The following is a 17,160-nucleotide window of genomic DNA, read 5'->3' as shown; positions in this document are numbered from 1 at the left end:
TCCTTCAAGCAGAAGGAAAATGACAGTAGGTGGGAACCAGCCATTCTAACAGGTGCCTCGCTGCTGTTTTAATTTGCAATTCCCCGATGACATGGGACGTAGAGCATCGTTCATACGCTTATTTGCATCTCTCTATTTTCTTTTTCTAGATGTATTCTTGTTGATTTTTGAGAGGCAGGGAGAGGGAGAGAGAGAGAAACATCAATGATGAGAATCATTGATTGGCAGCCTCCTGCACGCCCCCCCTGGTGCCCCCCGCCCCGGGGATCGAGCCCACAACCTGGGCATGTGCTCCAACCGTGACATCCTGGTTCATAGGTCGACAGTCAACCACTGAGCCACATCAGCCGGGCTGTAATGATCCTTTTAGAACATTTGCATCACTCAGACTCATGCAGTAACATCTTTAATCACCAGCATACTTTGCAATTAGCAAATCAGCAACGATTCCTCTCTTACAAATGAGGATGAATTCAGGCGTCAAAAGAAACCAACTCGAGACGTTTGGTGTAAAATGGAGGCTGAAGATTTTTCTTAAATACATTTTTATTGATGTCAGAGAGGAAGGGCGAGGAGAGAGAGAAACATCAGTGATGAGAGAGGATCATGGACCGGCTGCCTCCTGCACGCCCCACACTGGGGACCGAGCCCGAAACCCGGGCCTGTGCCCTGACTGGGAATCGAACCCTCACCTCCTGGTTCCTAGGTCGAGGCTCAACCACTGAGCCACGTCGGCCGGGCAAAAATTTTTTCTTTTTCTTTTCTTAACAAGGCACGGAATCCCACACATGCGCACGAAGGTTAACCGATCTGCTTAAGAACGCAAACAACAAGTGTCATGCCATCCAAAATGGGTTTTAAAAGTTTTCGCCCTTAAGGGAATATTCCCATTACTTAGAAAAATAAACTATGAGACACGTTGCCCTCCAAAAAAAAAAAAGAAGAAGAAAAAGAAACCAACTCAATGTGTATCTACCAATATGAGTTACCAGGGGACAATGCTCAGATGAAGAGCTGTGAGGATTCTGAAAGGTCCCCAATGTGGACGTTCAAAGAAAGCGGGGTGTCCTCAAGGGGCTGGAACGAGGACCACGCTCGCCATGAAGCCACACTCGCCCTTTGCAGCCCAACCCGCATGGCGACAGGTGGAGCGACTACAAATAGCCTTGGCCTCCGAACGGAAAAAATGAGAAGCCGGGGCCAAGGCTTTCAAAGTGACTTAGTGACAGGAATGCAAGGGGCAGACCTGAGGATACAGGGGGGTAGTCACAGGCTCACGGAGGACCTGGGAGTGCGCAGGCCTCCCGTTCTTACGCCCGCTGCTCAGACGGGGACAGTACACCCCAAGTCCAAGGCTGAGCTGGGACCCAGCTTCACCTCTGAGTCCAGCTTCTCATCAAATGCTCCCTCAGTCCCTGTCAATACACCAAACTGAGCCACTTTTTTTCTTCATCCTCACCCGAGGATAAGTTTCCATTGATTTTTAGAGAGAGTGGAAGGGTAGAGGGAGAGAGAGAAACATCGATGTGAGGGAGACACATCGATGGGTTGCCCCCTGCACATGCCCCAACCAGGGCTGGGGATCGAGCCTGCAACCCAGGTAATGTCCCCTTGACCGGAATCGAACCCAGGACCCGTCAGTCCACAGGTTAATGCTCTAGCCACTGAGCCAAACCAGCCAGGGCTAAACTGAGCCACTGTGAACGGAACGTTTCCCGGGACAGTTGGGCTGTGTGGCCCCTCTGAACTTGGACGCTGGTGGACAGTGAAGCCAGCTGAGTGCACCTGTCGGCTGGGTTGTTACCTGGAGGCCGAAGAGAGGGCCATGGGCGTGGGGGAGGGAATTGAGGAGCTCTGGGCTTTCATCCCAGCTCCACTTGTCCACCATTGAACACATTTGGCATTTTGATTTCTTCATCTTTAAAATTGGGATATGAGCTGGCTTTACTGGGAGGGTGACTGTGAGTAATTAACTGAGGAAATAGGCCATTTGCTGCCCCATAAATTGCTCTGTGGATGAGTAGAGAGTTAAACATGAGCTCCAGGCCTCTCTGCTTCGCCCTGCCCTTCATTCCATCATCCTAGGAGAAGGTTAGGCCACATGACCCCAAGATCGCTTCCATTCCGAAATCCGTCCACTTCCATTACGAAATCCGTCCATTAGTCATTGCGACCCATGAGCCTGAGACAGACCCCCCAGAGGGCTTGTTAAAATGCAGACGGGCCCCGGCCCTGAGACTGGGCATTTCTAACCAGTTCCCAGATGGTCTCACTGCTGGGGGGGCGGGGGCGGGGGGGGGGGGGGGAAGAATGGGGAACCTCACCCCTGAGAACCCAGCTGTGGCAGCTGCGAAAACTTTGAGTTAGACCCCATAAATCACGTAGCCGGTCCTGGTCCTCGTGTAGGCTTTACAGATAAACTGTAGGTAATGAACAAGTGTTATTTTGGAAAGTCACCTTAAAAAAGTACCAAGATCCTTTAAGCTGCTTCCACACCCAAAGAGACAGGCTTCTTTAGAAACTAGTAGCTGCCCAGACCGGTTTGGCTCAGTGGATAGAGCGTCGGCCTGCGGACTGGAGGGTCCCGGGTTCGATTCCGGTCGGGGGCATGTGCCTTGGTTGCGGGCACATCCCCAGTGGGAGGTGTGCAGGAGGCAGCTGATCGATGTTTCTCTCTCATCGATGTTTCTAGCTCTCTATCCCTCTCCCTTCCTCTCTGTAAAATATCAATAAAATATGTAAAAAATCTATATATAAAAAAAAAATAGAAACTAGTAGCCCTCCTCCACAATGGACGTGTGTGGGATCCAGTCTCACCCACTCCCTCCCCCGTCTCCCAGCTCAAGGCTCTAGCTGCAACGAGTCAGTAAATATACTTTTACTGATTTCAGAGAGGAAGGGAGAGGGGGGGAGAGAGAGAAACATCAATGAGAGAGAATCACTGATCGGCTGCCTCCTGAACGCCCCACACTGGGGATCGAGCCAGTAACCCGGGCATGTGCCCTGACTGGGAATGGAACCCTGACCTCCTGGTTCATAGGTCAATGCTCAACCACTGAGTCACGCCTGCCGGGCTGGATGTCTGCATTTCAAAGATGAATGCCTCCATGGAGAAAGCAGTGTGACTGCCTAACTATACAAATTTTTGAGGGCAGAGAACTTCACCCTTTGAATCATAGCATTCAAAGCCCCTCTGCCCAGCCTCTCTCTCAGACTGAGCTGCTCCATGGTCTTGGTTCTAAAAAAGAAAAAGCGATACTTTAGGGGCCCAACCTGAAGGTGTGGCCAAGTGAGACCAGCCACATGGGCAAGCTGGCTGGGAGCCGAGTCAAGGCCAGGGAGGCAAAATGAAGACATCCACTTCTTTTTTTAGGACGGGATTTCCTACACTGGCATACCTCTTGTTTTCCTTTCCGTCACAGCTAATAAAAGCACTCGGGTTTTATATATAGTCCTACTAGAGACCCGGTGCACGGATTCGTGCACATTGAAAGGAAATTAATTAGGTGGTGGCTGGCGGGTGGGACTGGGCGAGAGAAGGCAGGACACACTCTGGAGCTAACCTCCCACTGTCCCTCCCCGGCCAGCTGCACCTGGAGTGGTCCCATGGCTCGAAGGGCGTCTGCGGAGTGAGCGGGGTCCCTCTGGCAGGTGGGGGTTCCTCAGCCTGGCCTGCAGGGCCTCAGGAAGAACGTTGATCCATCCCCCGCCATCTGTGTACCAACCAGCTCCTGCCCTGTCTCTCTCAGCTGAGCCAAGAGGAGAAGGCAATATTTTGCACACAGCTTTTCAGGCGATGATTATCTCATCGGAACACGCTGCTGGACTTGAAACGAAAATTATAATTCTACATTTCCATCTGAAAGAGCCGCTAATGACTGGCTGCTCTGTTTTCAGAAACAAACATCAAAAATCTGGCTGTAACACTGACGAAGGGAAGGAAAGGAAGACAGATAAAATACAGCATGGCCCTGCCGGCGTGGCTGAGTGGCTGAGCATCGACCAATGAACCAAGAGGTCAGGGTTCAACTCCCAGTCAGGGCACATGCCCTTGTTGCAGGCTTGATCCCCAGTGTGGGGCGTGAAGGAGGCAGCAATCAATGATTCTCTCTCGTCATTGATGTTTCTATCTCTCTCTCTCTTCCTTCCTCTCTGAAATCAATAAAAATATATATTTAAAAATATTAAAATAAAATAAATTACAGCATGAAGGACTCTTTCCCACCACCATCACCATCCACAGTCATTTATATATCAGGAGACCAGAAAACGCGTTCTCCCCACTGGGATACGTCTGAAAGTGAAAGGTGGCTGTTCACGGTTATGTGGGGACAATATCCTATGAGTTCTGCTCTCCTTACATACACGGATTATATGTAACATGTTACATGTTGGGGATATAAAGAGGCAAAACAGGTAATTTCTTCCCCAAAAGCTTAAATTTTAGGTGGGGAGAGAAGATATTTACAAAAAAGAAACACACCACGAGGCAGCTAAATCAGGTGTATTGACACTAAGGAGGTAATTTTTTCTTTTAATATATTTTTATTGATTTCAGAGAGGAAGGGGGAGAGAGAGAGAGAGAGAGAGAGAGAGAGAACATCAACGATGAGAGAAAATCACTGATCAACTGCCTCCTGCATGCCCCACACTGGGGATCGAGCCCGCAACCGGGGCATGTGCCCAGACTGGGAATCGAATGGTGATCTCCTGGTTCATAGGTCGATGCTTAACCACTGAGCCACGCCAGCCAGGCTGAGCTTTGCCTTTTCTTCGCATAACTAAATGGCCAATGCAGGTGTTAGTCTCAGAAATAAGAAATGGGCTACACGCAGTTCTTCCTGGCTTACCAACCAGAAAACAGCAGCTTCTTGCAAATCATAGGCTCCCCGTGGGTTTCCTTTTACACATTAGCATTTCAAGGGTCGTGTGGATCGTGAACCAAGGGCATCTGTGCTTCCCCTCTTCCCGGAGTCTCTGCCAGAGGGAGCGTCCCTCCCCAGCTCTCGCACAGAAGGGCTGAGTGGCAGGCTGGGCCTGAGACCCGCAGGGGCAGGAGGCACCCACTTCATCACCACCAAACCAGTATTACATGAAATGTTGAAGGGTATTCTTTAAGAAGAGGAAGGAGACAAAGATAAAAAATATGAACAATAAAATGCCAATAAATACATATCAATAATTGAATCTAAAAATCAAAATAAAGATCTTATATACATACTAGAGGCCCAGTGCATGAATTCGTGCACAGATGGGGTCCCTAGGCTTGGCCATCTTGCCCAGTCCCGATCGGGACCATTCTGGGCCAGCAGGAGGCACCCACTTGAGCCATCAGCTCCAGGGCCATCCTGCCCAGTCCCGATCGGGACCATTCTGGGCCAGCAGGAGGCACCCACTTGCGCCATCAGCTCCAGGGCCATTTGCCCAGTCCCGATCGGGACCATTCTGGGCCAGCAGGAGGCACCCACTTGTGCCATCAGCTCCAGGGCCATCTTGCCCAGTCCCGATGGGGATCATTCTGGGCCAGCAGGAGGCACCCACTTGCGCCATCCGCTCCAGACTGCGTGGCCATTTGTCTGCACACGTCCCTGATTATGGAAGACATGGTGATGACATCCAAAATCACCCTCTAAAGACTCTCCGTCAACTGTTGTCAGCATTTAATTATACTCACCTCGTTCTCCTTCTCCAATCCAGCCTTTTAGTGGCTCCCTCGGCGCATGGGCAAGTTCCCAGGGCAACCCCAGGAGGGGCCAGGACTCAGGACACCTCCCCCCATCCTCTTCCTTAAGAGCTGCCCAGCTTCATTCTCAAGGGTGGGGAGCATCGTGGGCACAATGCAGGCAAGGCTGGACAGCTCTCCCTCAGCCTCCAAGGTTTGAGCCAGTTTTCCCCGGAGGCGTTGGGGTTCACAAGGGGGGGGTGCACAGAATCACCTGGAAGGTCTCAAACTCTACCTGCTGGTCCCTTCCCCCAACACCCTGGAGACAGAGTTCTCCCGGCCCCACCCTGGTTGCAAATCACAGGTCTAATTTGTTAGGAAAGAGCTTTATTAAGTTTGAATTTAGCAGGCGAGGCTGTGGATAACCCTATCTCTGTTACTGAGAAACAGCTGTTTACTATTCTAACCCTGCAGAGGCCTGGCAGCCACAGCTGCTCTGCCAGACACCCCTGCCTGAGCCCACAGCTGCCCGGCTTGGTGTTCAAGTTAGAAGGGGCACACGCCTTAGGCCTCTGCAGGACCAAAAAGGGCAGTCGGGACCTATTTTTGATGATCCCGGGGGATTATTTAAAGGAAATTCCGTGAAGTCCATGTGGCTCTTTAAAAGTATTTGGTTCCGCCCGGCTAGTGTGGCTCAGTGGTTGAGCGTCGACCTAAGAACCAGGAGATCACAGTTCTATTCTGGTCAGGGCACATGCCAGGGTTCCAGGCTCCATCCCCAGTAGGGGGCATGCAGGAGGCAGCCGATTCATGATTCTCTCATCGTTGATGTTTCTATCTCTCTCTCCCCTTCTCCCTTCCTCTCTGAAATCAATAAAAATTTAAAGTATTTGGTTCCACTGCCTGCTTTCCTTGTCCCTGGTTCCATCTGTGCATCTCCCTCTGTACGTTCATGCGTCTGGAACTGAACAGCAATGAAAGGAAAGCCATCGTGCAAGGGAGATGTTCCCGGCTGGGCATTCCAGGTGAGCTGCAGGCTGGGTGGTCGGTGGAGTTCCTGCTAATCAGAGAGACCCCTTATTCTACAGTCATTTCCTCCGGGGGAAATGTGACGTGGCTCACAGCTCCCCGGGCACTGTGGCCAGATTGGTCCCCGAGCCCCCCAGAAACTGCCTGGCCCACACGTTCTTTCTGAAACACTTGCTGCAGGCAAAGCCCTCTAATAGACCCCCTGCCTCTAAGTCACATGCACAGGATGTGGGGATGTGACGCTCGGTGTTGGAGTGGGGGCGCTGGACAGTGGGGCAAAGGATCACTGAATCTCCACGGAGACATTGTATACAAGCCGCGCCGCGTGACAAGCCATAGCTAAAACGAGCCTCTGGGTACCAGAGGGGATGGGAAGTGACGATAAGAGGTGCCTGAGCGGGAGATATCGTAACCTCAGATGACACCCATATCCCGTACTATATACGCTGAATGGACTGGGGCCCGAGCGCTCACGACAACGGAGCAGAGAGCCCACGAACCAGGTTTTCCTTTCCCTTTCATTTTTTTTAATGCATTTTTTATTGATTTCAGAGAGGAAGGGAGAGGGAGAGAGGTGGGAACATCAATGATGAGAAAGAATCACTGCTATGCCGCCTCCTGCACGCCCCACATTAGGGATCGAGCCAGCAACCTGGGCATGTGCCCTGACGGGGAATCAATCTGTGATGCTCAACCACTGACTTATGCCAGCTGAGCTCTTATATGTTATTTTTTTTTAAATAGTTTTGAGGTTTTTTTTTTAAATGTATTTTATTGATTTTTTACAGAGAGGAAGGAAGAGGGATAGATAGTCAGAAACATCGATGAGAGAGAAACATCGATCAGCTGCCTCCTGCACACCTCCTACTGGGGATGTGCCCGCAACCAAGTTACATGCCCTTGACCGGAATCGAACCCGGGACCCTTCAGTCCGCAGGCCGATGCTCTATCCACTGAGCCAAACCGGTTTTGGCTCTTATATGTTATTTTTAAAGTCTATCCTTGAATTACTTTCAGATGTTTCCCTTCATGTATTAATGATTGATACAACTTACTAATGATTAATATAATCAATAAATTAATATAACCAATAATTATATGGGCATTTCCAAAATCTGAAAATTCTAACCCTGCCCTTTAAATTTGTTTAATTACTAAAATTAAACTTAAAAAATAAATATGTGGAAAAGCTAATATCGCTGTAGATACTAAGGCACACAAAATTTTCATATATTTTATTTGATTTGATGGAGAGCAGGGTAGCAGTGCATTGTGAATTCCAAAATGCAGCTAAAAATAACAACTATGGTTGAGTAAGACTGCCGGAGATGTTCTAAGAACAGATGAAGAAACCTGATAGCAAATTCCTCTGCAGTTTGCAAATAGACTTGCGAGCTTGGTTGGAAAGTCTGGGTCTTCTGCTCAAGTGTGGAATAACATCTAAATTCATTCCAATCCCGTCTCTGTGGATTAGTGGTTAGGGAAGTGGTCAGAATTGGTCCTAGGAGTATAGTAATTCTGAATATTTCAAGATGATTGTAATACTATATATAAAGAAAAAAATCTTGGAGAATATATGGCTTCTCAAAAGGCTCAGAAATGTATTTGCCTTAGTGAAAGCAGTAAAGCCTACTTTCTTAAGAAATATGGGCTATGACTGGGTCTGCAGGAAGCTGGGCATTCAGGGAAAGGTCTCTCAAGGAGGTGCTTTTAGTAGAAAAATGCATCCAAATGGGATTAGAGGACTTGGGGCTCTGGTCCTATCTTTAAAAATGTTTTTAATTTTTTTTTTTTTTTTCAGAGAGGAAGGGAGAGGGAGAGATAGAAACTTCGGTGATGAGAAAGAATCATGGATCGGCTGCCTCCTGCACGCCTCCCACTGAGGATGGAGCCTGCAATCCCAGCATGTGCCCTGACCGGGATTCAACCATGAGCTCCTGGTTCATAGGTCGACGCTCAACCACTGAGCCACACTGGCGGGGCTAATGGGGTACATTTAAAAGAAAAGAAAGCTCAGTAGTGGCCTCCAAAGAGCCAGGAGGCTGGACGGGCGGAGGCACAGATACCTGCAATGAATGGTCCGGCTCTGCATTTCTTTTGACTGCCTGACGCGCTACAGGGCGGTCCGCTCACACAGGGGAACGCAGGGACCGGAACCTTCTGACACCCACCCGGCGCAAACCCCTGGGGAGGGTGGCATCCGGAGTCGGAAGTTGGGGTCGGCGAAGGCGGGGCTACGTTGCGAGGAGGCGGAGCCGTCGTTTGCATTTCCAGGAAGCTTGTCCCTTTTCCCTCGCCGTAGTGCCCGGAACCGGAAGCTGCCCTGAGGCGTGCGCTGGGTTTCCGGTCGAGAGCCGTCCTGGGCTCCATGTGGGAACTGCTGTGAAGAGTTTGCGATCCGAGTCCTGCCGAAATCGAGCTCCGGGTGAGTGGGAGCTGGGGGCGGGGGTAGGACGGCGGGGCACGCAGGGCACGGGGTCCCCGCCCTTGGAAGTCCGGGAGCCGGACTGAGGGGCCCTGGAGCTCCCAGGGGGCGGGCAGCTGCCTGTATGGGAGGCGTTTGCTGCTCGCAGTCAGGCGGAGACGGCTTGGCTCACGGTGGGTGCGTTTCCTCGCCTGTGTCTCAGAAACCAGCCAGCGGGAGAGATGACGTCCTTAGCCCAGCAGCTCCAGCGCCTCGCCCTCCCTCAGAGTGACCCCAGCCTCCTGTCTAGGGATGAAGTTGCCTCTTTGTTGTTTGACCCCAAGGAAGCGGCTACCATCGACAGGGACACCGCCTTTGCCATCGGTGAGCGTTGGCTTTCTGGATGTGGCTGTATTTCCTTGTTTTCTCTCCTGCCCTGCCCTCTCCCTGAGCGGTTCCTAACTTGTTGACCTCGCGTTGTTAGGGAAAGAGAATGGCAACCATGTGCGAGGGCCTGAGACGAATGTAAGTGCACAGATGCAGCCACAGGGCTGGGAGGTTGTCTAATGCACAGAGAGGACGGACAGCCACAGGGGGCCCAGGCAGTGGCTGGGGGACTGGCCTAGTTATTATGCTTCCTATGTAATAAAACCCTAATATGCAAATTGACCGAATGGGGGAAAGAGGAGTTGGGTCGCTATGATGTGCACTGGGGGGCAGGCGCTCAGCGCAGGAGCGTCAGTAGGCAACCGTGGGGGCCATGGGCAGGCGGCCAGCAGGCGGGGGAGGTGGATGGACATCGGCCCCCCCTCGCGGATCACCCCACAGATGGCCCTGATAGTTGGCCAGGCCTAGGGACCCTACCCTGTATATTGGGACCAGTCTCTTAGATTTAAAAATTAAAACCTGGCCAGGCTAGTCTAACACTGAAAGAACAGGATGATGCAGCGATGACATGCATGGACTCTGGCTTGCCCATTTTGTGGTCAGCCCTGATTCTGACACTTATAACTGTGTGGCAAAGCCAATTAATTCTCTCTGCTTCACATTTCCACCCATAAGATGGGGGAAATGGTACCAGTGCCTCAGAAGGATCATGTTACATACTACTTTTCACAATCAGGGCAAAAAAAAAATGTCACTGCCCATACAACAGCAAGATGCCTTTCACCTGTATGAAAAGCATGGTCACCGGTGCCTGCAGCGTCCTGGGTTGCGAGAGGGATATCCGACTGCTGGTTTAGACCCGACATCCCCGAGGGGTCCCAGGTTTCCAGAGGGCGCAGGCTGGGCTGAGGGCCCCTCCCACCCATGAATTTTGTGCACCGGGGCCTCCAGTAGCAGATATTAAACACACACACACACACAAAACACACAGCCTCTGCGAGGAAGTACTTCTCGTTCTCCTACTTGGTGCAATACTATTTATTCTCTAGTTGAAAATGAGGAATCTATACTTGGGACCGTGTTACAGATTGAGCACACTAAAAGGATTCAGAGTTCTTTGAGGGGTGAGACGCGTCTCCTTGCAAAGGATCGTTAAAGGAACCGGCCTTTTCCCAGGGTGCACCGGCCTGGAGGAGCTGCTTGGCATCGATCCTGCCTTCGAGCAGTTTGAAGCCCCGCTGTTCAGCCAGTTCGCCAAGACCTTGGCACGCAGCGTGCAGACCAAAGCCGTGAACAAGCAGCTGGATGAGAACATTTCGTTGTTCCTCATTCACTTGTCCCCCTACTTCCTGCTGAAGCCAGCACACAAGTGTCTGGAGTGGCTGATTCACAGGTAGGGAACGGAATTACAGAAATAATCAGGAGCTGACAACTTTGATCTTTAAAAAAATATTAAGGCTGAAACCGGTTTGGCTCAGTGGATAGAGCGTCGGCTTGCGGACTGAAGGGTCCCGGGTTCGATTCCGGTCAAGGGCATGTACCTTGGTTGCGGGCACATCCCCAGTGGGGGGTGTGCAGGAGGCAGCTGATCAATGTTTCTCTCTCATCGATGTTTCTGGCTCTCTATACCTCTCCCTTCCTCTCTGTAAAATATCAATAAAATATATTTTAAATAAAATATTAAGTAATGACAGCATGTATCCATTGAAAGCGGAAAAATTAGGTCAGTGAGGGCCTAACGTGATGTCTGGAGATGTGGTGAGACGAGCCTGTCCTTCTGCCCTTAAACTTGTTTGTGTTGACAATGAGACACGGCACAGGACTGTTGAAGATCTTGAGGTCGAACCTCATTCATTCTGAGGCGCTCATGTCACTTGGCGTTACCATTTGTTACTGCGTGTTTGGGGCAGAGGGGACCACTAAACTTCTTTCTTGCTAAAGCAACAAAGTCGGTGGTTTGGGAAAAGGGGAATAGTAATCCTCTGAAATACCGTAACTGGAAAAACCGTAATTTAACGTGTATTGGACATTTATACGCCAGGCCCCACGGTGAGTGAGCACTTGGCGTGCATTATCTCAGTACTCACAAGCTCCTATGGGGAGACACTTGTCCCCATTTTATAAATGAGAAGACTGGGGCATAGAGGGGTTATGTTGCCTAAGTCGCACATCTGGTAAGTTGGATACAAGTTTGTTTCCAAGGTCTGATACATCCACTTTGGGAGTTTTCTCAGTAAGTTTACCCAGTTTTATTTTCTCACTTATTAGCATCACATCACAGCTTATACATCTTTGTTTATTCACCCATATATACGTTTTAAGAAAAGAAATACTTCTGTTTCATTCATTGGAGATACGGTGATAAAGTGACTTCCCTTCAGGAAGCAAGTGAGAAAACATAATTTTATCTGGGGTCTTCTAATTATCAGAACATTAGACTCATCAGCCAAAAAAGAATTAATCCTGTAATATTTTCCTGGGTCTTCAAGCATTCAGTTTCCCCCAAATAGATCAATTAATGGAAGGAGCCCTTTTGCATTTGAGTCTACATTTATTCTGTTACATTGAGTTCGATACAAAGATGAGTGGGCTGCCCTTGGTTACTGTTTTGAAATAAATGCTACAATAAAGGGGTGTGCAGTGTTTGGGGCTTAGAGAACTGCCTGAAGTAGTTGGGGAAGGCTTAGTGGGGAGAGGAATGCCTTGGCTAGCATAAAACCACATACAAAGCTAGGAAAAGGCACGGTGGTGTATTGCTCTAAAGCAGGGGTGGGCAAACTTTTTGACTCGAGGGCCACAATGGGTTCTTAAACTGGACCAGAGGGCTGGAACAAAAGCATGGATGGAGTGTTTGTGTGAACTAATATAAATTCAAAGTAAAGGAGCGGAGGGGAGAGCAAGAGAACCGGATAGAACAGCCGGATCCGGCCCGCGGGCCGTAGTTTGCCCACGGCGGCTCTAAAGGGTAGCGGTAGGGTGGAGACAGATGAAGAGGGGTCACTGGCTGGGGGAATTAGGAAAAGCTTGGGAAAGGAGACATTTGAGCTAGGGTTTGAAGGCTAGAAAGATTTAATGTATGTGACAGAAATAATACATCTATCTCTTGTTACTAGGTTGGAGGGACCAATACAAAGTTTTGTGAAGTTCATGGACAAACTCTGTAGGGTTTAATCTGATAATCTTGTTTCTGATGAGTATTTTGGTTTTAGAATGACGATAATGAGGGAAGCTGAGGCAGCTGTGGAAGGTGAACCCTGGAGCGTTGCTGCCTGGTGGGCCGGTTGCTTCTCTGTGGTTTGACCGCAGGGATCCCACGGTCATGTTAATGTTAAAATAGCTTCAACAAAGTTGAGAGAAAGTGAATGGGATACAGGTTTTGGTATTGATATTTTAAATATTACCGCATAGGAATGGGCAGAACCGTGTTGAGTACTTCAGTGCAAAATAGAGGGCTATGTTTAATGCTCTATATCCTATAGTTACGTGATTGTTTTTACTAGTATTCATTCTGAGGATTTTTAGCTCATTGATAATACAATTTGGACATGTAAGGAAATACGTGCTTGTAAGGTTTGTGCCAATTTGAATTGTTTGCTTTCCCCCCCAGGTTCCACATCCATCTGTATAATCAAGACAGCCTCATAGCTTGTGTTCTCCCGTACCATGAGACGAGAATATTTGTGCGGGTTATACAGCTTCTAAAAATTAATAATTCAAAGCACAAATGGTTCTGGTTGTTGCCAGTTAAGGTATGATTGTTGAATGACACGTATCTGTGATCAGTACAAATCTTGATTAAGATGTAGTTTGGAAAAAATAAAGTCATTAGTGCTTCTGAGGGTATCCATCACTTTCATTTCCTAACTTCCTGTTTAAACTGTGATGGATAACAGCTGGGTTTTATTTATACCTGATACAGGCTGTGCAATTTACATAGAGGGTGGGGCAAAAGTAGGTTTACAGTTGTGAGTACAGGAAACAGAGCTTATTCTTCTGCTATTTATTAATTCTTTTCCATATGAAGCCCCGGTTGGTGTGGTTCAGTTGATTTGAGTGTCATCCCGTGCACCGAACAGTTGGTTCAATTCCCAGTCCGGGCACATACCCAGGTTGCTGGTTTGATTCCCCAGTCAGTACTCCCGATGGGAGGCAACCAACCGATGTTTCTCCCTCTTCCTTCCTATAAAAACATAGCCCGGTGAGGATTAAAAGTAACGGTCAGTCAGTGGCTGTTCTTTCTGTCTCTGACAGCAATCTGGAGTGCCCTTAGCTAAAGGAACTTTGATTACCCACTGCTACAAAGATCTTGGATTCATGGATTTTATTTGCAGTTTGGTAACAAAATCTGTGAAGGTGAGTAGTATATTATCTCATGAATGTATAATTCCATTAAAAGGTTGCTTGCTCTGAATGGAGAAAACGTACTGGACCTTCCCCAGTAACAGTGGTGGTTGGAGAAAGTACCTTTTGTAAAAGACCCTCCTGTTCGGAGTGTGAGCAGTGGGTCAGTCTTTCATTATAAAAGATGTTTTTCTACAAAAATTACTCCTTGCCAAGTTCTAGTTATAATGATTATTGAAACAGTTTAAAGAGACAGTCTAAAAATGTCAGGAAGATTGTTCCATCAGCCTTGTCACTTTTACTTGAACCATTGAGTCTGTGTATTTATTTAATGTTGCAGATGGTAAAAAATTAAAATGTCAGCCTGAGGGAGCTGAAGAGAGCTGTACAGGTTTTTATACTTTTTTTAAACTTGGCCTTTCACTCCTTAAATGTGTTTTGTTTGTGCTTCTGTTCCAGGTTTTTGCTGAGTATCCTGGGAGTTCAGCTCAGTTGAGGGTTCTCTTAACTTTTTATGCTTCTACCATCGTGTCTGCCTTGGTGACTGCTGAGGACATATCGGACAATATAGTTGCTAAGCTATTTCCATATGTCCAAAAGGTCGGCCCTGCTCAAGTGTATAGCAGATTATTTTGTACTTGAAGAGATGTTCTTGCTTTTAAATTTTTAACTTGGACCTAAATGTTCTAAAATAGACAGTTTCAGATAGTTGATGCGATTTAACTTTTAGGTAAAAAGATGACTTTTTTATGGTCTTAAAAACCCGAGTAGGCTCTTAATTAGGGCTTCTTAAAAAATAAAGGCCAGATATTTGGCCTTGCCAGTGTCTCCCAGATATACATGTTCCATCTTTTTTTTTTTTTTAAGTGTAAAACAACATAAATTTACTCTTTGGCAGTTCTGGAGGTTAGAAGTGTGACATCAGGGTGTTGCAGGGTTTGCTCCTGCCGGGAGCTCTGCAGGAGAATTGCAGGCCTCTCCCGGCTTCCAGCGTTACTGGCAGCCCTGGTGTTCCCTGCCTCTGGTAGCATAACTCCAGTTCCCGCCCATCCTCACCTGGAGGTCTTCCCTCCCATGTCTCTCTTCTTAGTCATGTTACCTCCCTGGGAAGAGAACAGGTTAGCGAATCTTTATGGCACAGGCTCTCGTTAATATGTTTACACTGACTCCCGCTTCTCAGTGTTTCTGCTTCCCAGTTGCCCTGGTGCCGCCACTGTCCCAGCCCCTGGGGGTACTGCTTTCACTTCCCACCTTGTCCCACGATCATTGTCTTCACTCAGACACTGTTTCTGATTGAAGCCTCCCTCTCAGGGGTGGGAATTTGCATATAAAGAAGAGCTCATTGGCTCCTAGCAGGATGTATGGCGGGTGTTCGAGTGGGAGACCCTCTGAGATCCCTCCTCTCGTCCGAGAGACTTGTCTTCTCTGTGTCCACTCAGGAAAGGGGTCAGCCATCTTGATTTTTCACTTCTGAGGAGTGTGCATTAGGTAGTATTAATCTGCAGTTTATGGCATTTCTAATTTGTCAAGGTAAAGTGACATTTTAAGTAGACTAAAATAATATACAGTTCATTATTTTTCCTTATATTTTAAAAAATATTTAGGGGTTGAAATCATCTTTGCCAGATTACAGAGCTGCAACATACATGATAATATGTCAGATTTCTGTGAAAGTGACCATGGAAGAAACCATCGTCAATTCACTGGCCTCACAGATCATCAAAACATTGACGAAAACCCCCTCTTTGATCAAGGAGGGACTGGGTTGCCTGATAGTGCTGCTGCAGAGGCAGAAGCCGGAGAGCCTGGGGAAAAAGTATGTACCCTTGAATTGAGAAATGATAATTAGATGTTATTTTGAATCTTTTTTTTTTTTTAAGATAAATTGCTATTTATTGTGTAACTTGTAAAGTCAACACCTTCTGTACTTGTTTCTTCAAAGGCCATTTCCTCACTTGTGCAATGTTCCTGATCTTATTACAATACTGCGTGGGATTTCTGAAACATACGACATCAGTCCTCTTCTGCGGTACATGCTTCCCCATCTGGTCATCTCCATCATTAATCATGTTACAGGTTCGTGGTTTTACATTTTATGTATCAGAACGTGCTTTCTAATATTTAATTCTCTTAAAATAGGAGCCATGCCTATGCTCAAACCTTTTCTTTTTAAAGAAATTTTTATTAATTTCAGAGAGGCAGGGAGAGGGAGAGAGAGAAACATCAGTGATGAGAGGGAATCATTGATTGGCTGCCTCCTGCACGCCCCTTGCTGGGGATGGAGCCTGCAACCCGAGCATGTGCCTTGACTGAAAATCGAACCGGGACCTCCTGGTTCATAGGTCAACCACTGAGCCATGCCAACCCGGCTAATTGTTTTATTTTATTATTATTTGTTGTTGTTAATCTCCTTTTCTGCCTAACTTATAAATTAAACTTTATCACAGGTATGTATGTATAGGAAAAGAAACGCTGTATATATATAGTGTTCAGTACCATCCAAGGTTTCAGGCATCCACCGGGGGTCTTTAGATGAGGTCTCCATGGAAGGTTTGATGAGATCTAGGTTCAGGTCCCATCTTCTACTACTTGTAAGAGATCTGGAGAAAGACTATATTTTTTGGATTTCTGTTTCATTAAAGAGGTAGGCATGATCATCCTTCTTTTTTAAAATATAGAGAATTTCAGGTAAAGGATAAATGGGGGCAGTAATATATGCAGAAATGCTTTGAAAAATATAAGTGACAAAATAGGTGAAAGACAATTTTGAAAATGGATTTTAAAAATGCCCCCAAAAAGTGAGTTTTAGTGTACATGTTTTAAAGTTACTCCTGTAGGAAAGTTTTTGCTCTAATATAATAGTGTAAGCGTGCAAAAATCGTTTCCCCAGTCCATTTTAACTTGTCATGTATATTAAGGAGAAGAAACTGAAGGGATGGATGGTCAAATCTACAGGAAACACTTGGAAGCTATACTTACACACATATCACTGAAGAACAACTTAGACCATTTGTTGGCTAGGTAAGTGGTTGTTTCTAACATGCTTTTCATTTGTATTATCATAAGTATTAGTCCAGTAATTGTGCCAACAGAAAAAGTAACTTCTCTTGCTTATCTTTAGTGCTCATACCTGATCGTGAAGAGTTAATAGTTAAGCTAAATTTGGGTTATAGCTTCATGTAAATTGTATCAGTTTAGTTTCCTAAACATAAATGGTCCAAAATGCCTGAAACAGTTGGTATTCAGTAACTATCACCTAGAAGCTTCCTATTAAGGATTGGTATCAAGTGAAGGTTATGTCTTCCTTTTCTGTAAAAATAGTTCACTTTCCCATTTT

General features: G+C 47.3%; 1 protein-coding gene across 1 annotated transcript in view; it reads left to right on the top strand.

The window, feature by feature from the left end:
- The first annotated feature begins 9,041 nt into the window (after window positions 1–9,041).
- The window catches only part of HEATR1 (HEAT repeat containing 1), a 35,651-nt gene continuing 27,532 nt past the window's right edge, over window positions 9,042–17,160 (top strand). Inside the window, exons 1-9 of the mRNA XM_080651269.1 lie at window positions 9,042–9,116; window positions 9,319–9,479; window positions 10,659–10,875; window positions 13,090–13,231; window positions 13,734–13,835; window positions 14,283–14,423; window positions 15,428–15,639; window positions 15,766–15,899; window positions 16,742–16,844. Coding sequence (XP_080507395.1) covers window positions 9,338–9,479; window positions 10,659–10,875; window positions 13,090–13,231; window positions 13,734–13,835; window positions 14,283–14,423; window positions 15,428–15,639; window positions 15,766–15,899; window positions 16,742–16,844 — 1,193 coding nt within the window. The 5' untranslated portion in view covers window positions 9,042–9,116; window positions 9,319–9,337. The remainder of the gene's footprint in view (window positions 9,117–9,318; window positions 9,480–10,658; window positions 10,876–13,089; window positions 13,232–13,733; window positions 13,836–14,282; window positions 14,424–15,427; window positions 15,640–15,765; window positions 15,900–16,741; window positions 16,845–17,160) is intronic.

This window comes from Plecotus auritus (assembly GCF_963455305.1).
Source record: "Plecotus auritus genome assembly, chromosome: 14".
In the NCBI taxonomy this organism is placed as follows: domain Eukaryota; kingdom Metazoa; phylum Chordata; class Mammalia; order Chiroptera; family Vespertilionidae; genus Plecotus; species Plecotus auritus.
This window is presented reverse-complemented; position numbering and strand designations above follow the sequence as displayed.